This window comes from Microcebus murinus, chromosome 22 (genome assembly GCF_040939455.1).
Source record: "Microcebus murinus isolate Inina chromosome 22, M.murinus_Inina_mat1.0, whole genome shotgun sequence".
Taxonomy (NCBI): Eukaryota; Metazoa; Chordata; class Mammalia; order Primates; family Cheirogaleidae; genus Microcebus; species Microcebus murinus.
The window spans coordinates 6,699,743-6,724,175 of NC_134125.1; the positions used below are offsets into that span (position 1 = coordinate 6,699,743).

General features: G+C 47.2%; 1 protein-coding gene across 7 annotated transcripts in view; it reads left to right on the forward strand.

Moving 5' to 3' along the window:
- Window positions 1–24,433, forward strand: part of CAMKK2 (calcium/calmodulin dependent protein kinase kinase 2) — a 50,221-nt gene that overhangs the window by 17,689 nt on the left and 8,099 nt on the right. For 5 of the 7 annotated variants that reach the window (XM_012782306.3, XM_012782308.3, XM_012782301.3 and 2 more), the window contains exons 3-14: window positions 1,667–1,714; window positions 2,436–2,489; window positions 3,229–3,280; window positions 5,800–5,933; window positions 9,049–9,085; window positions 13,884–13,905; window positions 14,057–14,145; window positions 15,249–15,448; window positions 16,007–16,060; window positions 19,022–19,095; window positions 19,192–19,279; window positions 20,384–20,512. In XM_012782306.3, coding sequence (XP_012637760.1) covers window positions 1,667–1,714; window positions 2,436–2,489; window positions 3,229–3,280; window positions 5,800–5,933; window positions 9,049–9,085; window positions 13,884–13,905; window positions 14,057–14,145; window positions 15,249–15,448; window positions 16,007–16,060; window positions 19,022–19,095; window positions 19,192–19,279; window positions 20,384–20,512 — 981 coding nt within the window. The remainder of the gene's footprint in view (window positions 1–1,666; window positions 1,715–2,435; window positions 2,490–3,228; window positions 3,281–5,799; window positions 5,934–9,048; window positions 9,086–13,883; window positions 13,906–14,056; window positions 14,146–15,248; window positions 15,449–16,006; window positions 16,061–19,021; window positions 19,096–19,191; window positions 19,280–20,383; window positions 20,513–24,433) is intronic. The other 2 variants (XM_012782307.3, XM_012782303.3) reach the window with 1 other exon arrangement.

Below are 24,433 nucleotides of genomic sequence, written 5' to 3' on the forward strand. Positions count from 1 at the left end.
GTCAGGGGAAACATACAGTTTATCTGTTAACACTTGAAGTTTTCTTTCTTATCATGTTTCTTTTCCCAATTTTACTTCTCATATCACTTAACATTTTCCCCCTACCTATGTGGAGGTGCAACTGAAGTTAAAAAGAGAAACAGCTGCACATATTTCAAGTGTACAATATGAGTAGCTTTGATATATGTCTCCACCCGCAAAATCATCACCACAACCAAGACAACAGACATTTCCAACACACCCGGCAATCCCTTCTCCCCTCCTGCCCCTTTCCTAGGTAACCACTGACCTGCTTTTTAAAAACTATTATAGATTAGTTTGCAAGCTCTAGAATTTTATATAAATGGGATCATTTAGTATGCACTCTTTTTAAACGTAGCTTCTTTCACAGCCTAATGATTTTGAGATTTATCCATGTTATTGCATATTTCAGTAGTTTGTTCCTTTTACTGCTAAATAGTATTCCATTGTATGTAAATATGCTAAATAGTATTCCATTCCCCTGTTGGTAGACATTTGGGTTGTTTCCAGTTTTTGACTTTTACAAATAAAGCTGTCATGAAATTTGTATACAAGTCTTCGTAAACACATTTTCATTTCTCATGGATAAACACCTTGGAGTAGAATGGCTGGGTACAGTAGGTGTCTGTTAAGAAACTGCTGAATTGTTTTCCAATGATGTTGCATCATTTTCCATTTTATATTCCCACCAGCAGTGTTTAAAAGTTTCATTTGCTCTATATTTTTGCAAGTGCTTGGTCTAGTCAGTCATCCTGATTTAGTCAACCTAGCAGGTGTGGTTTTAGTTCATGTTTTCCTGTTGACCAGTGTTGTTGAGCATCTTTTCTTGTGTTCATTGTCCACTTGTATATCTTCTTTGGAAAAATTTCTGTTCAGATCTTTAGTCCAGTTTCTAATTGGGTTGCTGGTCTCCTTACTACTTAGTCATGAGAGTTCTTTATGTATTCTGGATACCAGTCCTTTGTCCATTAGATGTGTGGTGAATCTGCAGTCTGGGGCTTGCTTTTTCATTTTCTTCATAGTGTCTTGAAGAGCAAAAAATTTTTTTTGTTGAAGAGCAAAAGTTTTAATTTTGCTGAAGTCCATTTTATCATTTGTTCCCCTTTGTGTTTGTGCTTTTTGTGTATTATCTAAGAAACCTACCCCAAAGTTGCACAGATTTTCTCCTCTTGTATTACTTTGTTTTTTCAGGACAGTGTAGTCATGGACTACTTGTTTGATTTAAAATTTATTAATTTTTTTAAGGGGAAACAACCTTTTAAGATGGGTCTTATAAGAGTATATATTGAGTGAGTACATTTTGACAAAGTATATGAACAAGCAAAGTCTATGCTCCCAGAAGTCAGTCTAGAGCTGGGCTTGTTGGTGCACACCTGTGGTCCCAGCTGCTCTGGAGGCTGAGGCAGGAGGATCTCTTGAGGCCAGGAGTTCAAGACAAGCTTGGGCAACGTAGTAAGACCCTATCTCTTGGAAAAAAAAAAAAGCCAGGATAGAGGTCATCCTGGGAAGGAGGCGGTGGCTGGGAGGTGTTTCTGGGGAGCTGGGGGTGTTCTCTTTCTTCATTTGGGTCCTGGTTACGTGTGTGTTTGTGTGTAGTTTGTGAGAAATTTATCATCGTTTTCCATGTGTCTCTACTTATTTCTAGGACTGTGTGCAGCTGAATCAGTATACGCTGAAGGATGAAATTGGAAAGGTAAATATCCTGGGAGCCAGGCTGGTGCCACATTCACCAGGGATGTTTCAGATACTATGGAGGGAACCTGGCATTGCTGCGAGTAGGAGAGAGGAGTCTTGGGAGGTGATATTGGTGGGGAGGGTTTTGTCATTAATGATCTGGGTTTTTTTAATTTTTTTGTTTCTTTTTTTTGTATCTAAAAATTAAATGTATTTCTGCAAAAGCTCAGAGAGCTTCTAGAGAAATCCCATATCACCATGGTGACAGTTACATCCCCATCACATTAGTGGAGTTTTTCCCCAAAGATGTACTCTCACATCACTTTTTGCTTTTGTTATAGCCAATGGGCGATATCATTACAATGGTCAAAACCTCATATGCCAATAGAAAACAATGGAGTGATATAAATGAGTGAGGCGTGCTAGGTGTAAAGTAGTAGGGAATGGTGAGGATTGTGGCAAACTGTTCACATGTGGAAATGAATGTTACATATGGCTAGATCATCAAATTGTTTCAAAAGAAACAGGGAATCTGGATTTTTATATCAGATCTTTGTATTTTTAAATGTTGGCAACTAATCCAAACTTTGGAAAAACTGCAGGTCCAATAAAATACAGTCACAGGGCAGATTTGAACAATGGGCTTCCAGTTCACAACCTCTGTATTAGGGTCCTGATTTTGTAGATCACTTTGTAGATAATTTGTGGATAGTATTTCATGGGCATCTCCCTTTATCCAGGGCTCTTATGGCGTGGTCAAGTTGGCCTACAATGAAAATGACAACACCTACTATGTGAGTATCCACATTCTCCTCCCCGCCCTTGTCATTATCTAAAGAAAAGCCTCCTTTCCAGCACTCAGCTTTCTAGAAGGTTTTCATAGCTGTTTTCTCGTTTTATTCTTAGGTTGTGTTCATTTTGTGTATTAGGTAGGATGTGGTGTACCCATTTTCAGGTGGGGAGGTGAAGTGATTGGCCCAGGGAGAGTTATTCATTCAGCAAATGTCTCTTACTCCCTTCCTCTGAGCCGCCATTTCTGCATTCTCCGTAGTACTGAGAACAAGGCAGCAGCTAGACAGATTGTAGCTGAGGCTTTGGAATCAGTCCAGTGTGGGTTCAAATCCTGGCTCTACCATGTGCCAACTATGTGACTGTGACAAGTGACATTTCCCCATGAGTAAGACAGCCAAGCCTCAGTTTCCCCATGTGTAAAATAGCCAGTCATACCCCTCCTTCACCCATCACTCTAGTTAACTTGTGTTTTGACTTGGTGACAGTGAGTCTCAAGGCTTGTGGCTTCCCAGCTGGGTAGAGTTGACCGAGAAGCTGAGAAGCACCCTCAGGCTGGGGGGACTCTGGGAGTCCGGCTTGCACACAATGCAGTAGCTGCCTGCAGTGCTTGCTGGGGTCACTACATTGCCCCAAGGCCCAGGAGCTTGGGCAGGCCTTGGAGTGGAGGGAACCTACCCTTTGCCATCTTTCCTTCTTCCTTCTCCCTGCTTTAACCAGGACATGGGATCTTTTCTCTTGCAGGCGATGAAGGTACTGTCCAAAAAGAAGCTGATCCGACAGGCTGGCTTTCCACGTGAGTTTTTTGGGCTTTTGTTCTTAGGTGCAGGGGCCCACCCAGCAGTCTCCCCTGTAGAGCACCCTGGATGGGCACCCCATCACACTTAGGGCTTACCCCCGAAGATAGCACTGAGCCTCCTGCTAAAGTTATTTATTCATTTTCATTTAAAAATATTATTAAAGTAATATAGGTATCAAGTCAAAAAATCGAACAGAAGAAAACAGTCTGGCAGTTACTGAAAAAGTTAAACATGGGGTTTCCACATGACTTAGCAATTTCACTTCTAGGTATATACCCAAGAGAACTGAAAGCACACGTTCACACAAAAGCTTGTACATGAAAGTTCATAGCAACACTATTCACGATAACCACAAAAGTGGAAACAACCTAAATGTCCATTATCAGATGAATGAATAAACAAAATGCATGTGCATCTAATGGAATACTATTGAGCCATAAAAAGGAATGAAATACTGATTCATGCTCCAACATAGATGAATCTTGAAAATATTGTGCTAAGTGAAAGAAGTCAGACAGAGAACATCACATATTATGTGATTCCATTTATAGGAAATACCCAGAATAGGCCACCAATCCATAGAGATGGAAAGTAGATCAGTGGTTGCCAGGGGCTGGGGGAGGGGAAATGAGTGGTGACTGCTGTCAGGTATGGGGCTTTGGGGAGGAAGGGTCAATAAAATATTCTGGAATTAGGTACTGGTGGTGTTGCACAACCTTGATACATACCACCGAGAACACTGAAATATACATTTTAAAATGGTGAATTAAAAAAATTTAAATACCATAAGGTATTTGAATTATATCTACCAAAAAAAAAAAAAGCCAAAGAACAGGAGGGCATGTGATGGAGAACGGCAGCTTCTGTTCTAGTCTTCCCTTTTCCCTACAGGCAGCCCTCATTTTCGGCTCTTTTAGTTGCTGGTAATTACTGTGTGTGGTCAGATGACAGACCTGCAGGTGAGCATATCAGAGGCTGCTCCAACATAAGCTCCTTGCCAGCAGTGCTGGGCATAGCATCAGCTTGGGCCAAAAAGAGGAATTAGATGAGAAAAAACAACCCCCCTCCTAACACTAGGACCCTGGTTTATCCTGCCTATGTGACTCTGAGCTAGATAATGTCCTTACATCTTGTGTTGCTGTTTATTGATTTACCATAATTTTTTTTTTTTTGAGACTGGGTCTTACTCTGTCTTCCAGCCTGGAGTGCAATGACCTGATCATAGCTCACTGCAACCTCAAACTCCTGGGCTCAAGCAATCTTCCTGCCTCAGCCTCCCGAGTAGCTGGGACTACAGGCACGAGGCATCACACCTGGCTGGTTTTTCTATTTTTTTGTAGGGATAAGGTCTCCCTATGTTGCTCAGGCTAGTCTTGAACTCTTTGCCTCAAACTATGCTCCTGCCTTGGCCTCCAAAAGTGCTGGGATTATAGGCGTGAACCACCATGCCCAGCCTAATTTATCAATTTTGACATCTGCTTCTGACTGGCTCCAGTGACAGTTGAGAATTTCGCTTGCTTAAACTACTCCTTACTTCCTATCTTAACAAAATAACAAGTGGTGTGCTTTAAGGAAACAACCACAGACGAGGCGGCTTCATTTGTCACAGTTCTGGAGGCTGGGTCATAGCCCCTCACAACATCCACCGTGAGGGGGTGCAAATATTCTGACCCTAGCACCTTCCTTTCCCTAACCAGGCAATAAAATGATACCATGATGTTTTTAGCTCCTCTGTCATTACACATCTGTGACTCCCTCCTTGTTCTGGCTGGTGTAGCGAGTGTCTCCCACCTCCTCACTTTGTTACATGTGTCTGTGAGCACCCTCCCCTCTCCTTTGAACATCCCACTTCTGACACCTGCACTGTCACCTTTCCTTTTCCAAAGCTGATCACATCTACATTCCATTCTGTTAATCACACTTAGAGCCCTTACATAGAATATGTGACATCATACGTGTTTTGACTGTCATCCTCTCCAACCTTGTGACTTTTTCGCTGTCATTCACTGCCGGGCCAAGCAGTGACCTGAGTTCCTCTCCTTTCTAGCATAGTCTTTTGTTTTTCTCTCACTGACACTTGCTTCTTTTCCTTTCCCTGGCTTCATTTTACATCTGTGCTGTTTCCATGAGTTAAGGAGATGAGGGATAATGTTTATGGCCATTTAATGGAGTAGACAAACTGAACCCTAGAGAGGGGAAGTGACTAGCCCTGGGATGTTGAGATTGCTGAGCTAGACCCCAGTTACCTCAGCTACTCCTGCCTCTCGCCGCAGACTGGGGCACGTGGCAGGATGGAGGCGATTAACAGAAATGCTGCAAAGGGGGTCAGAGCTCTGACCTCGCTGATTTCTAGCAGCAGAGGAGACAGAGGAAGAGAAGGTGGTTATAGCCCCTGGTGGCATCAGCCACTCTAGTTCTGCTGAGACCCTCCCCCTTTGGTTATCCCACCTACAGCTGTCCTCTGCAGAGGAGTGTCTCTTTGCCCTGACCGTGGATCCATCTGTGTCTCCTCCAGGTCGCCCCCCGCCCCGAGGCACCCGGCCAGCCCCTGGGGGCTGCATCCAGCCCAGGGGCCCCATTGAGCAGGTGTACCAGGAAATCGCCATCCTTAAGAAGCTGGACCACCCCAACGTGGTGAAGCTGGTAGAGGTGAGGGTGGGAGGATGAGGGTGGGAGGACATGGGGGAGGGAGGGAGGTATGCTCAATCCAGCCCCAGCTTTGTTAATTCCCAAACACCGCACTGCTGGCTTCCAGGGAGAGCCAGGTCGCACTAGACAGGTCACTGCAAGGCTGAGTAGTATTTCTATTTTACAGACAAATTGAGGCTTAAAGGGATAGTGAGTCTTTATCCCATTTTGGTCTCTTTTTTTTTTTTTTTGAGATAGGTTCTCGCTCTGTCATCCAGGCTAGAGTGCAGTGGTATCATCATAGCTCATTGCAACCTCAAACTCCTGGGCTCAAGGAATCCTGCCTCAATCTCCCCAGTAGCTGGGACTATAGGCACATGCCACCCTGCTGGCTAATTTTTTAAAATATTTTTTTGTAGAGATAGCATCTTAGTATGTTGCCCAGGCTGGTCTTGAACTCCTGGCCTGAAGTGATCCTCCTGCCTTGGCCTCCCAAAGTGCTAGGACTACAGGCATGAACCTCTGTGCTTGGCCCATTTCTATCTCTTTGAAGCTGGTTCTCTTTCTATTATACCACACCTACAGGTAGTTGTAGTGTAATAGCAACCATACACATTATGTAAACAAATGGGCGTGGTCATGTTCCAATAAAACTTTATTTATAAAAACAAGCATAGGACTGGGTTTGGCTCACAGGCTATAGTTTGCCAATACCTACTCTAGATTAGCAGTTCTCGGCCAGGCGAGGTGGCTCATGCCTGTAATCCTACCATTCTGGGAGGCCGAGGAGGCGGGTGGATTGGTCGAGGTCAGGAGTTCGAAACCAGCCTGAACAAGAGTAAGACCCTGTCTCTACTATAAATAGAAAGAAATTAATTGGCCAACTAATATATATAGAAAAAATTAGGCTGGGCGTGGTGGCTCATACCTGTAATCCTAGCACTCTGGGAGGCCGAGGCGGGCAGATTGCTTGAGGTCAGGAGTTCGAAAACAGCCTGAGCAAGAGTGAGACCCCGTCTCTACTATAAATAGAAAGAAATTAATTGGCCAACTAATATATATATATATAGAAAAAATTAGCCGGGCATGGTGGTGCATGCCTGTAGTCCCAGCTACTTGGGAGGCTGAAGCAGTAGGATTGCTTGAGCCCAGGAGTTTGAGGTTGCTGTGAGCTAGGCTGACGCCATGGCACTCACTCTAGCCTGGGCAACAAAGCGAGACTCTGCCAAAAAAAAAAGATCAGCAGTTCTCATACTTTTCAGTCTCTGGACCCCTTTATTCTCCTAAAATTATTTGAAGACATCAAAGCACTTTTGGTTATATGAGTTATGTTTATTAATGTTTACAACATTGGAATTGAAAACTAAGAACTTTTAAAACTATTATTTCATTTTAAAACAACAAAAGGGTTATTACATGTTAACATAAGAACTATTTTTATGATGAATAACTTTTTCTGAACATAGAAGAGTGGCATGGTTTTCCATTCTTGTGTATATTTTTTGGTTAATGTTTGGCTTAGTAGGAGACATCTGGATTCTCATATCTGCTTCTGGATTCAACCTGTTATGATATCACAAGCGTTGTGGTTTCTGGAAAACCCCTGTATACTAGTAGAAAATGTGAGTGAAAAGGACAAATATTGTCTTGATTTTAAAGTGAAAATAGTTTTAACCATGTAAACTCGCGAAAAGCATCTTGGGGATCCCCAGAAATCCCCAGGTCATGTTTAGAGCACCTCAGGTCTAGATGACAAGGACTGGTAAAAATAGCATGTGATAAAGTCCTGTGTTGGACATTCAGAGTGTCATGGGGGCATGGAGTGGGAGCAGCCAGCTCAGCCTGAAGGGCTAGGGGAGGCTTCTCAGGGGAGGTGACGTTTGAGAGGGCCCTGGTTGTTCCCTGGATGGGTAAGACAGGGAAGGGCACTGCAGGGGGAGGAAGAGCATGTGCAGAGGGCTGGAGGCCTTTATTTGGAGGAGTACATCCCTGTCTTTGGTAGATGGGAGGGTTTGCTGCCACCTTGCCTGGGGCCCATCAGGTGGGCAAGGTGCTGGGTCTGACTTCCCTGCAGGGTACAGCTCAGGGCTTTGGGCTGTTTGTCCCGACTCTGCCTAGAGTGCATTCCTTTCTCAGGGCCTGTTGTTTTGTTGATCTTGGGTGGCTGGGAAAGGTGATTTGATGTGGGAAAAGGTGGGAGGACCAATCTAGCCAAGGATCCTGCTTCTGTTTCTTCCCAAAGAAGAGAGATGGCAGCTGCAGTTCATCTGTCATGCTATGTTTCACGATAGCATGTTTTTTGACTCACTGATGCTGGAGTTAGCCATCTTATTTTTTGTTGTTGTTTTTTTTTTTGGCTCTATATCTTTTTAAATTTTATTTATTTTTTATTATTTTTTTTATTTTGTTATCTTTTTTTTTTTCCTAGCAAGTTAGGATGTATAGAGTTGGCTATCTTAGAGGAAGCCCAAGGGTGTTTGGTTAGCGAGTGGCCCTGGGTCCTGGTGGGATCTCTCTTCTCCCCACTGCCCTATGGTATCTGGGCTGTTCACTCAATAAGACTCTTTGCCAACACATCATTTATTCATTCATCAGGTGTTTTCTGAGCACCTAGTATGTGCCTAGCCCTGTACGGGATATTACCAAGGCAACCAAAGTGGATATAGCCTGGCACCTGTCCTTTGGAGAGAAAGAGACAGTGCTGTGGCAGTTTCAGGCAGGGAGACATCATTCCCTGCTGGGGCAGGGGACAGTGGGGATGCTTCATGGTGGAGTCACTTGAGCCCAAAGAGGATGTGAATTTTCCCTCCTGAAGACCAGTCTGTTGTCTCCTAGGAAATGGGCTGGATTCTTATTCAAGCGTGAAGCATTTCTGAGGGAGGATTTTGCCCCCTCCCATTTGTATCCTCCTTTTGGGTGTGTGTCCGACCCTTGAGGATTGTGCCAGGAGGTCCTTATTTTCCAAACGGAGATTTTTTCCCCCTGTGTCCTCCATCTCAGCTAGGAAAAGCAGTGCAAAGTGCAGCCCTTCTGTTGGCAAACAGTTGTGTGGATGCTGCTTCGTGCTCATATCTGTTCTGTCTCTTTTCCTCTCCCCCCACGCCCTGGCTGGCCTGTCCGTGTGCTGTGCCCATAGGTGCTGGACGACCCCAATGAGGACCATCTGTACATGGGTAAGAGAGCCCTTTCCTTCTGCCACCCTTGCTCAGGCTGCAGTGCCTGCCAATGCCCAGGAGAGAGGCAGCCCTTTCCCTTGGCACCTCCCACCAAAGACAGCTCCCGCTTTCTGGGTCCAGCTGGACTCCACAGAAGGCTGCAGCCCTGGTTGGAAGCAGGAGGTGAAAGAGTTCTTGCTAGAACTTTCTTTATCTGGATCGCATATTCATTCATTTGCAAATATTTGTTGACCACATACTGTATGCTGGGTACCATTCTAGGTAGTACATAGAAAACATTAACAAAATCTTTTAGATTTAGTTTAACATTTTATAGGAAAAACTGTAACCAGCACCTTACACTCATGATCTCATGGATATTTATCACCTTGGACAAGGCTAAAAAATGAAAAATTGAGGCTGGGCTCAGTGGCTCATGACTGTAATCCTGGCACTCTGGGAGGCTGAGGCAGAGGATCGATTGAGCTTAGGAGTTTAAGACCAGCCTGAGCCAGAGTGAGACCCCGTCTCTACTAAAAATAGAAAAAGTTAACCAGGTGTCATGGTGCCTGCCTGTAGTTCCAGCTACTTGGGAGGCTGAGGCAGGAGAATCGCTTGAGCCCAGGAGTTTGAGATTGCAGTGAGCTATTTTGATGCCACTGCACTCTAGCCGGCAACAGAGTGAGACTGTGTCTTAAAAAAAAAAAAAAAAAAATTAAAATATAGTCAATTTCAAGAAAAACATTAAATAAATAAATGTTTTCTGTGGTATATAGATATAGCCAAACTATAAAGGTGGTAGGCAAATGAGTGAAGTTTGGGGAAATACAGCAGAAATCACAAAATGTAAAAAGTTGTTTTGGCCCAGAATGGCATCCTTAGTATAATTCTCTCACTCAGGGGCTCAGATCCAACTCCAAATGTCTCTAGGCTGTTTCTGAGGAGGTTCTTTGTTCATTCATCAAATAGGACAATTTGTCAGACCCAGCTCTAGGTACATCCAAGATCAAAATTCAAAACTCCCTGCCCTCAGGGCACTCCTGTAAGTACTATGCGTAGGTTTTGAAAGTGACAATACTCTAAAAAGACAAAAACAACCTGAGACCAGTGGCTCATGCCTGTAATCCTAGCACTCTGGGAGGCCAAGGTGGGCAGATTGCTTGAGGTCAGGAGTTCAAAACCAGCCTGAGCAAGAGCGAGACCCTGTCTCTCCTATAAATACAAAGAAATTAATTGGCCAACTAATATATATAGAAAAAATTAGCTGGGCACGGTGGCACATGCCTGTAGTCCCAGCTATGTGGGAGGCTGAGGCAGAAGGATTGCTTGAGCCCAGGAGTTTGAGGTTGCTGTGAGCTAGGCTGACGCCATGGCACTCACTCTAGCCTGGGCAACAAAGTGAGACTCTGTCTCAAAAAAAAAAAATAAATGAAACAACCTGAGCAGGGTAAGAGGAACCAGGACTGGTGTTTTGGAGTGGGGAATTGGGAAATAGAGTGGCTCCTCAGAGAATGTCTCCCTGAGGGGATGTCTGGGCAGGACAGTGGGAACCAGGTGCCAGAAGGCTTTTTATACCTTTGTAAGAGTTTGCCTTTGACTCTGAGGGAGGTGGAAGCCATTGGAGGGTTTTGCCTGAGGAGTCGAATGAGCATAAAGAGAACATGGCCCACGCTTCATGGAGGAGTTTCCTAATCTGCTTGCGCCAGGCAGCTTCCTGGACAGATTTTCACTACTTGAGGTGGCAGTTGCAGGCAGGAGTGGTGCTGATGTTGGGTATGTGGTTTTGAAAATCCTGACATGGCCATCTTTTACTTTCCAGCCATCGCTGTGTGAGCCCAAGACAGACAGGGTAGCGCATTTGGTATCAGGAAGGGTCTTGCAACCATAGGCCTGACTGTCCAAGGGTAGAAAACTCCATCTGTCTTCCTAGAGGTTAAAAAATTTCCACCCACTGCTCAGCCCCAACAGAACCGTTGGTGACTGAGAATAGCCCTGTTTCAGCAGGCCAGCTTCTCTCATGCTGACTGATGCATGCCGCTTGCATGGGTGGGAGGAAGGTGCAGAAATTCCCGAAGTTTGCAAGTTAAGACTTAAATAACCAAGGCAGGAAGGCCGTAGCTGAGGGGGCTGGTGTTCTGGTGTCAGTGGAAGTGGTACCTTCGGCTTGGCATTTGTTTCCAACCACAGCCTGAAGCAAGGGCAAATCTGCCCTAACTTGGGTTTGCCCAGGGCTGGTTGATGACCCCGAAGACAGTGAAAGGTCTGGGGGAGTTAAGTTCTTGTTCTTATCAGAACCTTTAAGCCTTGTTTATATCTGAGGAGCTTCCCTTCTCCCCTTGGCCACTCCAGCCCTGGGAGAGCTTGAAACAACCCTTTGGTTTCTATCACATGCTCACCCCATTGTGGGTAGATGATTCCAGAATAACAAACAACTCCAAAGTCATTCTCCACTGGATTTTGAAATCCACTGTGTCAGTTTTTCACTTCCTAAAGTACAGCTTCACATTCCCTAGTTGTGATTGTCCCAGTAGAACAAAATTAAATAGGTATACTCCATGACCCCACATTTTCACTCCTTGGTATTTGTGTACCCCAAAGAATTGAAAACAGATATTCACACAAATACTTGTATTAATACGTGAATTCTTCTAACATGAATGTTCACCACAGCACTATTCACAACAGCCAAAAAGTAGAAACAGGCCAAATGCCCATTAACAGATGAATGGATAAACAAAATGTGGTCTGTCCATACAATGGAATTAAGCCATTAAAAAGAATGAAGCACTGATCCATGCTATAATACAATGAACCACGAAAACATTATGTTAAGTCAGAGAAGCAAGACACAAAAGGCTGAATATTGTACAATTCTATTTATATGAAATGTCCAGAATAGGCAAATCTATAGAGACAGAAAGCAGATTGGTGGTGTCCCAGGGCTGAAGGAGGGAAGAATGGGAAGTGACTGCTAATGGGTACAGGGTTTCCTTTGGGGCAATGAGAATGTTCTAAAACTACGTAGTGGTGGTGGTTGCAAGAGTTTGCTAAGTGCTACTGAATTATACAATTGAAAATGGTTAATTTTATGTTATGTAAATTTCACCTTGATTTATACAAATGAAAAAGAATAAACCCCAACCAAAAAAACCCTGTGCATTGCCTGAACACAGTTTATGTAATACTTGGTGGTTGGATGGGTAGTTTCCCATAAACACAGGACTGGGAAGAAACTGGTGTGGTGTACAACATTTGTGTGTGAATGTGGATCACAAAGGTTTGGGGACAGGATAAGGTGACCTTTGAGGAGATTCCCACCCCTCCTTGAGTCTTGGTTTAGATGGAGAGTTATGGGAAAGTGTCAGAGGCCCCGCTGGTCAAAAGGGTTGAATAATTGGAACCATGTTATCCAACAACACTTGGTGTGTAGCCTGGCACAGCCTTACAGCTTGGAGAATGCACAAAGGGTTGTTGAAACCTGTTCTTGTGGTTTCTTGGATTGAAACTTTCCTAGTGTTTTGAAGATCCCTATGGCTGCTTCTTTGAATTTTTTTTTTATTTTAATTTTTGGGCTTCTTTCACTTTTTTTTTTTTTTTTTATATTTTTTTTTTTTTTGAGACAGAGTCTCGCTTTGTTGTCCAGGCTAGAGTGAGTGCCGTGGCGTCAGCCTAGCTCACAGCAACCTCAATCTCCTGGGCTTGAGTGATCCTTCTGCTTCAGCCTCCCGAGTAGCTGGGACTACAGGCATGCGCCACCATGCCCGGCTAATTTTTTTTTTTTTTTATATATATATCAGTTGGCCAATTAATTTCTTTATATTTATAGTAGAGACGGGGTCTCGCTCTTGCTCAGGCTGGTTTTGAACTCCTGACCTTGAGCAATCCACCCGCCTCGGCCTCCCAAGAGCTAGGATTACAGGCGTGAGCCACAGCGCCCGGCCATCTTTCACTTTTTTTTTAAAGTATACTCAGCATAGGAAACCAACTATACACACTTTTTTGTGTTTTTTAATTTGCTTAATTTAATTATGGGCACATAATATATCTTTATAGGGTACATGTGATGTTTTGATACAGGTACACAATGTGAATTAATCAAATCAGGGTAATTGGGGTGTCCATCACTTCAGGCATTTATCATTTCTTTGTGTTAAGAACATTCCAATTCTACTTTTTTAGTTATTTTAAAGTATACCCTAACTTATTGTTGATTATAGTCATTTTGTTGTGCTTTCAAATATTGTTTATTCACGTTGGTGGTATAGTGGTGAAGCATAGCTGCCTTCCAAATATTGTTTATTCTACCTAATTATCTAACTATAATTTTGCCCCATTAATATGGCTACTTCTTTGGGCCTCAGAAAATTGCCCCCTCAGAAAATTGTGTCCCCTCAAACCCATTCTCTGGCATAAGGTGCCTGAGGACCTAGGTGTGACGAGAGCACGCAGTTTAGCGTTAGGTATATCCCTAGAGTTTCCCGGTACCAGTAGGGAATGAGTAGGGGCCCACGAGCCGGCCATTCCACCTGCTGCCTCCTTCTTCCCCTGCCTTGTTTTCTTTGGCCAGTGGATCCTTGGCCATTTTGAGCACAAGAAGTAAAGCCAGGCTGGGGTCTCCGCTTCTTTGCCTCCTGATGAGAACTTAGCAAAGCAAGACCTTGGTCAGTTTTTGTTCAGTGGACTGTTCCTCTCCCCAGCCCGATGTTAATTGCTGTGCTTCTTGGTGCTTCTGGATGTGGTTGGGGGGTAGGAGGACTGTGAGGGGGCAGGATTCCCTGTTCACCACTGTAACGATTTACCCTTCTCTTCCCTGCAGTGTTTGAACTGGTCAACCAAGGGTGAGTGTCCCACCTCCCAGCCAGTGTGATACCAGAAGATTCTTGAGCTGCATAGCTGCATGAGGTGGCGCCGGGCCGGACTCCGCTCGTGAGAGAGGGCAAGGGCCGGGTGGGTCTGGTTTGTGTTTTCACATGTGTGTCGACCTTTCAGGCCTGTGATGGAAGTGCCCACGCTCAAACCGCTCTCCGAAGACCAGGCCCGTTTCTACTTCCAGGATCTGATCAAAGGCATCGAGTACTGTAAGCGGGGCCTGCGGGAAGACTGCCCCAGCGGGCCTTAGCATTCCGAACTGGTGGGTGGGAAATGGAAAGCGTCTTATTTCCTTCCCGGAGCACGAGGAGGTGGGTGGGAAACAGAATTGTGTGAAATGCAGAGTGGGTACAGTTGCAGAGAGCTATCCTGGTGAACAGAAACCCTTCTTCCTACCCTCAGACAAATGAAGAGCAGTGGCAATAGTGACTGTTTATCCACCGAGCCGTTAGAGGGTCTACTTGCCTCGTCTCTTTTTCCTCTCAGCAACTCTGAGATCAGGGTCCAGTTAACCTCCTGAAGCCTTAGTTTCCTCATCTGTAAAATGGGGATAAAGTCTCTCTCACCAGGGCTGAGATCAGCCAGTACACATCAGTGGTTCTGATTAGCAGGTGTCCTTTCTGCCTCTGGTTATTAAACATTTTGGCTTGCCTGTCACATAGGCTTGTTATGAAGCTTCACTGGGATAAAGGTAAACTCTTACCCAGGGCTAGGCCCCTGACTGGGTGCTCAACAGAGGGAGCTGCTGGTGCTTTTATTGATATTATATCATCACCCTAGAAAGTGATATTATTATCATCACTGCAGGAGTGTCCTCTGCCATGTCCTGCTGACATTCAGGTGGGGACAGTTAGCAAAGTCCCTAATTCTGCTTTGTGGGTCACACTTCAAATCAACCCACTCTGGTCATTGTTGGTTTGGTAAACACCTTGAGCATTGGCTGTTGGTAAATGTAACTCTGTTTGCCTGTCACCAATCTCAAGGCTTCTAGCTGGGAGCCAGGCTCAACAAAAACTTTCCATGCACTGTCACCTGTGCCTTAATAAATAACAGGAGATTGTGAATTGCTTTTGGCAGTCAGTGTCTCACGCTTCATTTTTGAGAACAGGGTTAGGGAGTTCTTTTGTGAAGACACTCTTTTCCTCTTACTTTCAGAGCATGTGCGTGGGTGCCCAGCAGGTTTGGGGAGGGGAAGGTTAGGCAAGGCCTGGGGCCATGGGAGATGAGGCACAGGAAGGTGCCATGCCTGTGTCTCCAGGCCATGTGGCCACGTGGAGATCCTCATAGGGTTTTCGTCCCTGCTCTCCCCCAGTACACTACCAGAAGATCATCCACCGGGACATCAAACCTTCCAACCTCCTGGTCGGAGAGGATGGGCACATCAAGATCGCGGACTTCGGTGTGAGCAACGAGTTCAAGGGCAGCGACGCCCTCCTCTCTAACACCGTGGGCACGCCTGCCTTCATGGCACCCGAGTCGCTCTCAGAGACCCGCAAGATCTTCTCTGGGAAGGTAGGTTTGGGCCTGCCTGAGCCGCTGGCTTCTGCCTGTATTAAGGTCCTTAGGGTCGAAATGGGCTTAAAATAGTGAGTCCGCTGGGAAAGAGCTGAGGAGTGGGCTGTGTTTGGCTTCAGGCATGGCTAGATCCAGGGACTCAGATAGAAGCCATCTCTTTCCATCTTTCAGTTCTATTTCCCTGAATCGGTTTCCTCCACTGGTGGGTCAGGCACCAACAGCTCCAGGCTACTTGCCGCCATTTGCCAACCCCAGTCCTCCTCCTGCACAGCTCCCGGCAAAAGCCTACGTTGGCTCTAATTGGCCCAGTGGGGGTCATGTGCCCATCCTTGAACCAATCACTATGGCTGGGGCAAGTGGCGCTCTCATTAGCCAAGCCTGGGTCACATGCCCATCCCGGAAGTGCTGGAGCTGCTGTACCCCGAACCGCCTTGGACTGAAAGTCGAGGAGGGGTCATTCCCCCAAGGAATGCTGGAGGGTTGGACAGGCAGAAGCAGTGGCAGCACTGGTCACTGCTCTTTGTTCCCTCACACTAAGCTCTCTTTCCCTTGCAGGCCTTGGATGTTTGGGCCATGGGTGTGACGCTGTACTGCTTTGTCTTTGGCCAGGTAACGGGGTGGGGTGTTCTGTTTCCTGGGTGCTGCTGGGTGGCCCCCTGGTTTAATTGTCACCGTTGCAGGGAGACAGTCCTTATTCATTCAAAAGTTAATTTTATTTCCACAGCTAGATGAGAATGTGAAAAAGGATGGCTTCCTAAAGGTACATATCGGTATCTGAGAATCGCATCTATGAAAAAATGATCTGTTCAAACAGAGGGATTGGCAGAGGTTCTAGAATTTGTCAATAGTGGATGAATGTAGGGCAAAGGCAGCACGTGTGCCATCCCTCCCACTCCTGGGCCCCAGACAGACGTCACTAATCAATAGCTGCACTCTTTCCTCTTGAGCCTGACACCACTTTGATGTTCATTTCACCAGTGTTCTAGAAGCTATTGTCAGAGGGATACAACTGGAATGGAAATTAAAATCTATTTGGTATTATTGATTGAGGGAGAGCTGTTTTATCTTTTTTGTTATTGTTTTGATATTATTGATAGAGGCTTCTCTTTTTCACTCTGAAGTTCAGTTTGATTAATATGAGCAATAAAAGCATGGATTTTTCCCTTTCCTGAGTTTATGCTATTGTTGAGGAAAGTTTCAGAAACTGGTCTGAAGACAGAGGAGCTGGGACTACTGGCATATGCTATGATGCCTGGGTAGTTTTTCTATTTCAGTAGTGACAGGGGTCTCACTCTTGCTCAGGCTTGTCTTGAACTCCTGAGCTCAAGTGATCGTCCTGCCTCAACTTCCCAGAGTGCTGGGATTACAGGCATGAGCCACCAGGCCTGGGCCTCAACATTTGATTGGAAAATTTTTCAATCATGCAGCACAGTTGAAAGAATTGTACAGTAAACACCTACATACCCACCACCTGGATTCTGCCATTAACATTTTCCTGTACTTACTTTATCACACGTCTATACATCCCTCAATCCACTGATTTTTTTAGTGCATTTCACAGTAAGTTGCCAGCATCTCTACTCTTCCTTCCAAATGCTTTAGAATTCAGTCATTAGCTAGAGATCAGTATTTGTTTCTGGTCCTTTTTTTTTCCTTGGGGGAAATTTACATATAACGCAATGTAAGTGTTTTATTCCTAATGAGTTCTATCAAATGGATACACCTGTGCAAGCCAATCTTCTGTCTCAAGTCACTGTACTTAATGAAATAATTTTCTTTGGACAGGAGTGGACCAGGGAACTTTCTGCCATCTTTTCCAACATTTTCAGCACCCCACATAAAGATTGTTTTTTCTAGCACACATAACCGAACTCCTCTTGGGTCAGGCCCTCTGCTGGGTGAGAACATTGTTGGTCACTTGGGAGGTTGTGCAAAGAATGGGCTTTGGAATCATCCCAGTCTGGACTTAAGTCCCACTTTGCACTTCCTGGGACATGTCACTTCTTTTTTTTTTTTTTTTTTAAATATTTTATTTTATTTTATTTATTTATTTATTTATTTTATTTTATTTTATTTTTTTTTTTTGAGACAGAGTCTCACTTTGTTGTCCAGGCTAGAGTGAGTGCCGTGGCGTCAGCCTAGCTCACAGCAACCTCAAACTCCTGGGCTCAAGCGATCCTCCTGCCTCAGCCTCCCGAGTAGCTGGGACTACAGGCATGTGCCACCATGCCCGGCTAATTTTTTATATATATATCAGTTGGCCAATTAATTTCTTTCTATTTATAGTAGAGACGGGGTCTCGCTCTTGCTCAGGCTGGTTTTGAACTCCTGACCTTGAGCAATCCGCCCGCCTCGGCCTCCCAAGAGCTAGGATTACAGGCGTGAGCCACAGCGCCCGGCCTCATGTCACTTCTTTAAACTTCTGTTTTTCTCTTATGTAAAATGTCAATAATCCTCATTATTTTTCGTGGCTTCTGAGAGGATTGACAGAAATAATTCAATTATTCATTAATTCAGCAGATATTTACTGATCCCAGACTTTGTGCCAGGGATGTTCCTAGACACTGGGGAGTCCACAGTGAGCAAGACAGACAAAAACTCCTGCCTTGTTGGAGCTGAGGTGCCAGTGGAGGAGTTAAAAATAAACAAGCACATACATACTGTGGTGTCTGGGACATGTGCTATACGGGAAATAACATGGCAGTGGTGGGGCAAGGGAGGCCCTGTTTTATGGGCCCTGTTTAGGGGGTCAGGGGAGGCCCTCCCTAAGAAGATGAGCTGTGGTCAGACACCTGAGTGATGGGAGAGAGCAAGTCATGCAGAGATTCACAGGAAGAACATTCCTAGCAGAGGGAACAGTGAATGAAGCGGTCACAAAAAACCTCAGTACAGGGCATGGTCCGGGCTGGCAAATCACTGCTGCTGCTACAGCATCTTTTGCATAGTTCTTTTTTTTTTTTTTTTTTTTGAGACAGAGTCTCGCTTTGTTGCCCAGGCTAGAGTGAGTGCCGTGGCATCAGCCTGGCTCACGGCAACCTCAAACTCCTGGGCTCAAGCAATCCTTCTGCCTCAACCTCCCGAGTAGCTAGGACTACAGGCATGCACCACCATGCCTGGCTAATTTTTTCTATATATATTAGTTGGCCAATTAATTTCTCTCTATTTATAGTAGAGACGGGGTCTCGCTCTTGCTCAGGCTGGTTTTGAACTCCTGACCTCGAACAATCCACCCGCCTCGGCCTCCCAGAGTGCTAGGATTACAGGCATGAGCCACTGCGCCTGGCCCTGCATAGTTCATGGTTGGTGGTATTGTTCACCTGGCAGGTGTGTGCAGGTAAACTGATGCACAGCTCCAGAGGGGAGCTGTGTAGTATGGAAGAGCTCTAGCCTTCTAGCAGGACATTCCTGGTTCTTCTAGAATTTGAGGTGGGGGACTGCTCCTTCCCTGGAATGGGCCGCAGCTGTTGATCTCTGCTATAGCTGGTGTGGAGCGGCACAGCACAGGTGGCCCTGGAAGGGCAGGTGCCATAGCCATTGACCACCACCTGTCCCCGGCCTGTCTCCCTGCAGTGCCCGTTCATGGATGAGCGCATCATGTGTTTGCACAGTAAGATCAAGAGTCAGGCGCTGGAATTTCCAGACCAGTGAGTATCGTCCTTCTGTTCTGCCTCCCTTCCCACTCCAAGTTCTCGGCAGTGCTGCGCATCTGTCTCCACCCCTGACGTGTCTCTCTCCTCCAGGCCCGACGTAGCTGAGGACTTAAAGGACCTGATCACCCGTATGTTGGACAAGAACCCCGAGTCAAGGATCTTGGTGCCAGAAATCAAGGTACTTGCTGCTGGCTCTACTGGGCTGGCCCCTCAGCTCGGCCTGCGTCCCGTGCTGGGAAGTATTTTGCTCCACGTTGCCTCAGCCAGGCACCACTCCCATGTCCACAGCTCCACACTGTCCTCGGCACTGCTGCTCTCCCGTGACCTGGGGCCTCTGGGCTGCTGGGGGCTGGCAAGGGATGGGGAGGAGGATTTGTGCATCATGGTCATTGTGATTGTGACAATGGGATCTGTGACCAGCCAGACAGACAGCCTGCGCTTGCTCCGATTGGCGTGGGCCGATGTGTCCACCCCTGTGGGCTGAACTGGGGCCCCTGTGCGCTCCATGCTCTGCTGCCAGACCTCAGGTCCTTTCCAAAGGGCCAGTCCCTTTGAGAAAGTGCAGTGAGGGCAGGAGGAAATTAGTGAGCAATTTGACCTCCCAAGCTAGCTGCCCTGCTGCAGAAAGCACTATGAGGAGACCCCTGGACACTCCCATACACCCACTAATGCCACATGCACGCATCTGGCCCTTTTACAAAACCAGACATTTTCCCTGGGGCCTCTTGATTGAGCACCTAGCTAACTGGTATTTGAAGGTGTCTTAAGAGGGGGCTGCTTGAAAAATCACAGATTAGGGCTTGGACCCCAGGGGTAGGGATTGGGGGCAGACCCCTGTCTGGGTCCTCTCGATTGTATCCTTCCAGCTGGTCTCACTGTTCCTCCCCAGGCCTCTGTTTCCCCTTCTGTGAAATGGGGAGACAGCCGCCTGCTCTGAGCTGAGCCTTCAGGCATCCGGGGGAGCTTCTGAGGAGTGATGGGTGCTCCTCAGATAGCCAGGCAGGCAGATGCCAAATTCCAGTCACTTCTGCCAAGACCTGGGGCCAGATGGAGAATTGGTCTTGGATACATCTCAGCCTCATAGCCCCTCCCATTCTCTGTCTCTCCGTCTGCTCCACGATTCCTCCCGTTTCGCCCACCCCTGCCCTCTGCCTGGCTCGCAGCCCTCTTGCATGCCTGAGCACAGCCTCTGCCGCCCGCATGCCCTCCTGGCTCCGCTCGCTGGCAGGGCCTTCCGGGGGCCTCCGCACCTGCCCCTCACCCCTCCTGTCATTCGTTGAAGCTGCACCCCTGGGTCACGAGGCACGGGGCGGAGCCGTTGCCATCGGAGGACGAGAACTGCACCCTGGTCGAGGTGACCGAAGAGGAGGTCGAGAACTCAGTCAAACACATTCCCAGCCTGGCGACCGTGGTAAGGCGGACAGACCGCTGACCGAAAGCAGGGACCCAGAGAGCCTGAGGCAGGGCCCGGCGGGACAGAGCTGGCCACAGGCAGGGGCCACCCGTAACCCATAGCCGCTGGCCTCTGGGCCTTGGTCACACACCAGGCTGGGTGACCCTGCATAATCCAAGCCAGGTCCTATGTTACCATTGGTTGGGAGTGTCCCTCTCCGAGGAGCATGCCCCCTCTTGAACCCTGCTTTAAGAGAATGTCAGGGAAGAGGAACCCGGGGAAGGACCAGGCAGGAGCCAGTGGTGGGACATGGAGCCGAGGTCCCTAAGATGGGGTTCCCACCTGGCCGACCTGCAATTTCCAGGGCAGAAGGCTCAGCGTGTTTCACATTTGCCATGTGGGCGGCTCCAGGGCTGGGGCAGAGGCTCCCACTCACATGCCTCAGAAAGTTCTGCCTGACTCCAGATAGTGTCATTTTGCTTAGGAGCCACTGGGCCTCCTTTTATGGCCTTGAATTTGGGTCCTGACTCAGGAAGAAGGAGCCAGCATGTAGAGTCCTCAGGCCTACCCATGGAGACTCTAGGAATCACCCAGTCGCCGAGACCCCATCCAGGAGGGCCTCTGGCTCCAGAGGGAAAGCAGAAGCCCTGGGGTTCAGCAGCAGCCCTGGGACAGACACCAGCTGGCTGTCACACTATGGCCACCTTGACAGCCCTGTTTCCATGTGGCCAGTACCAGCCCCAGCAGGCAGGCATCAGGCTCTGGGATGGACATGTGAGACTGTCTGCAACGACACACTGTCCAGCCTTTAGGGACAGCCCCTTTAGGAGCCTTGCTGCTGGCTCCTTCTCTTCCAGCTTTGCACCTCTCCCTTCTGCCTCCCTACACTTCCTCTCTCCTTGCAAACCCTACTCCCCAAGGCCAGGCCTTTATTGTTTATCTACATCCTCCTCCCTCCCTCCCCCACCTGGGGCCTGTGCACGACCTTCACTGGTAGACTCACTCAAACCCAATCACCTTCCTCATCCTCCTCCTACCTGCTGCACCCATGTCCTGCACCCATAGAAGGGGAGGCAGCTGGTATCAAACTCTTATGCCCACCATGGGTTATTCTGTTCCAGTGGCATTTAAGACATTTACAATATTGGAATGTTCTAGGCCCGAATCAGTCCCCCTCCCTTTGCTCCCCAGGTCTCAGCTGCAGGTTCTTGGAAGAAAGTGACCCTGGAGGTCTGGAGTAGGCATTCATTATTCCAGAAACACTTCTTGAACACAGTGGTTTCTCAGGCCTGTGCTCGGAGCAGAGGGTGGGAGTGCAGCAATGAACAAAAGCCTCACGGCCTCCATCATCCTTGAGAGGCAGATGCTGGTCAAAACACCAACGATACATGAATGTATTCAGTGCAACAGAGGGGCTGCGAGGCACGCCCCTAACAGAGGGACACTTGGCCCAGGCAGTGGGTCGGGAAAGGCTTCCTGGAAGATGTAGCTACACACTGAGAGGATGGCAGGTGTCGGCCTGGCTGAGAGAGGGTAGAGGGACGAACACGTGCTGGGCAGGAGGAAACTGGGCCCAAAAGAAGCTTCCAGATAGCACAGCAAGGAAGGTGGGGGGAGGGTGCAGTAAATATTTAAATCTTGACTCCAAGAGCTGAGGGAAGTTCCTGCAGGGTTTAAATCAGGGAGGGGCAGACAGGCTCTAAGAAGCTGTGCAACTCGGAACTGGATTGTGAGGTTCAGGCCCCTTCCATGTGTTCACCATTCAGCAAGCACTCACTGAGCGCCCAGCGTGTGCTAGGACAGGGCACAAAGATGAGTGAGGTCCAGTGCCAGCTCTCAGGGGGTTCCCAACTGCATAAGGAAGATGATCCAAAAAGAATCACTCCCCTGTGTAGTCAGAGGTTAGCACAGAGGGGAATAAGGGCTCTGCTGAGGAGGAGCTCCTGCTGGCCTGAGAAGGCCACGGGGAGGCGCAGAGAGGGCTCCCCAGGAGGAGGATACCAGCCCACAGGAAGAGAGGAAGAGAGGAAGAGAGGGGCTGTCGTGTCCCAGGGACTGAGAGAGCCTCGCCTGGGGGCATGGGCTTCATTCTCCAAGTCTGCGGTTTTCTTTTCTTTTTTTTTTTTTTTTGATGAGGTAGAATTCATGTAGCATAAAATCAACCACTTTAAAGCAAAGAATTCAGTGGCATGTAAGACATTCACAATATTGTGCAATTATCACTTCAGTAGTTCTGTAACATTTTTACACCTGGAATCCCAGCATTTTGGAAGGCCAAGGTGGGAGGATTGCTTGAGGCCAGGAGTTCAAGACCAGCCTGGGCAACATAGTGAGACTTAACCTCTAAAAAATAAAAATTAAAAAAAGCTGGGGGCTGGGTGTGGTGGCTCACGCCTGTAATCCTAGCACTCTGGGAGGCTGAGGCGGGTGGATCACTCGAGGTTCGGAGTTCAAAACCAGCTTGAGCGAGACCCCGTCTCTACTAAAAAAAGTGAAAGAAACTAATTGACCAACTAAAAATATATATACAAAAAATTAGCTGGGCATGGTGGTGCGTGCCTGTAGTCCCAGCTACTCGGGAGGCTGAGGCAGGAGGATCGCTTGAGCCTAGGAGATTGAGGTTGCTGTGAGCTAGGCTGACAGCATGGCACTCACCCTAGCCTGGGCAACAAAGTGAGACTCTGTCTCAAAAAAAAAAAAAAAAAAAAGCTGGGTGTAGTGCTGTGCACCTGTAGTCCCAGCTACTTGGGAGGCTAAGGCAGGAGGATTGCTTAACCCCGGGAATTTGAGGTTGCAGTGAGCTATGATCATGCCACTGCACTCCAGCAGGGGTGACAGAGTGAGACCCTGTCTCTTGAAAAAGTTCTGAAACATTATCATCACCTCATTAGAAACCCCCCTGTTCATTAGTGGCAACTCGTAATCTGCTTTTCGTCCCTATGGATTTATTTATTTTGATGAATTGGAAATCATGCACTATGTGGCCTTTTATTCTGGCTTCTCTTACAAGGTTTCAAGGTTCATGTTTTCAAGATTCATCCAAGTTGTGACATGCCGATGCTTCATTCCTTTTTATGACTAACTGCACAGTATGAAGATACAACATTTTGTTCATTTCTTCAGTTCATGGACATTTGGGTGTTTTTACCTTTTGGTAAATTAGTGTTTTTTAAACAGTTATTTTTCTTGTTAGCAACAAACCCTAAAAGAAAATCAGCTCATTCCATACCTGAAACAGCTTGAAAGGAGTACCATGCTTTGGCAGAAGGTCGGCTGAGTCCCAGAGCTGGCTCCTTAGGGACCCCTGTGGGTCTGAGGCCATTCCCTTCATGCAACACAGCAGCCAAAATCATCACCAAGGGTGACTGGTTCACTCCCTTGCTCCAGAATTTTCCAGGGCCAGCAGCAGGCTAGGTTCCTGACTCCTTTGGGTGAGGGATTCTGAGTTGGAGTGAGGGAATCAGATCTAGGTTTCAGAAGGGATGGGAGGGAGTAGGGAAAAATACGAAAAGCTGAGCAGTGGCCGAGGGCGGTGGTGCAGGGATGGCTCCTTTGTTCAAAGGACCCTCTCCTCCCCTGGCAGGGGTGTCTCCCAGCCATGCTGTGCACCTGGCCTGTGTCAGAGTAGTCAAGGCAGAGGCACCAGCGAGTTCCTACTCCTGGCTGTGGACGAGGCCAGCCGCCAGCGTCTCTTGGGCTTAGAAGGCCCTCTGGACTCTCTGAGCTCCTCTTCCTCACACCACGCCAGCCTGGGAACTGGCCGTCCTCATTGTCCTGGGGTGTTTCCCCTCCCCCACTAAAGTGCTGTCCCCCTGAGAAACTGGTACCCTCGTATGTTGCTGGTGGGAATGTAAAATGGTGCGGCCACTGTAGAAAATAGAATTAACCACATGATCCAGAAATTCCATTCCTAGTCTGTGCCCAGGAGAAATGAAAACA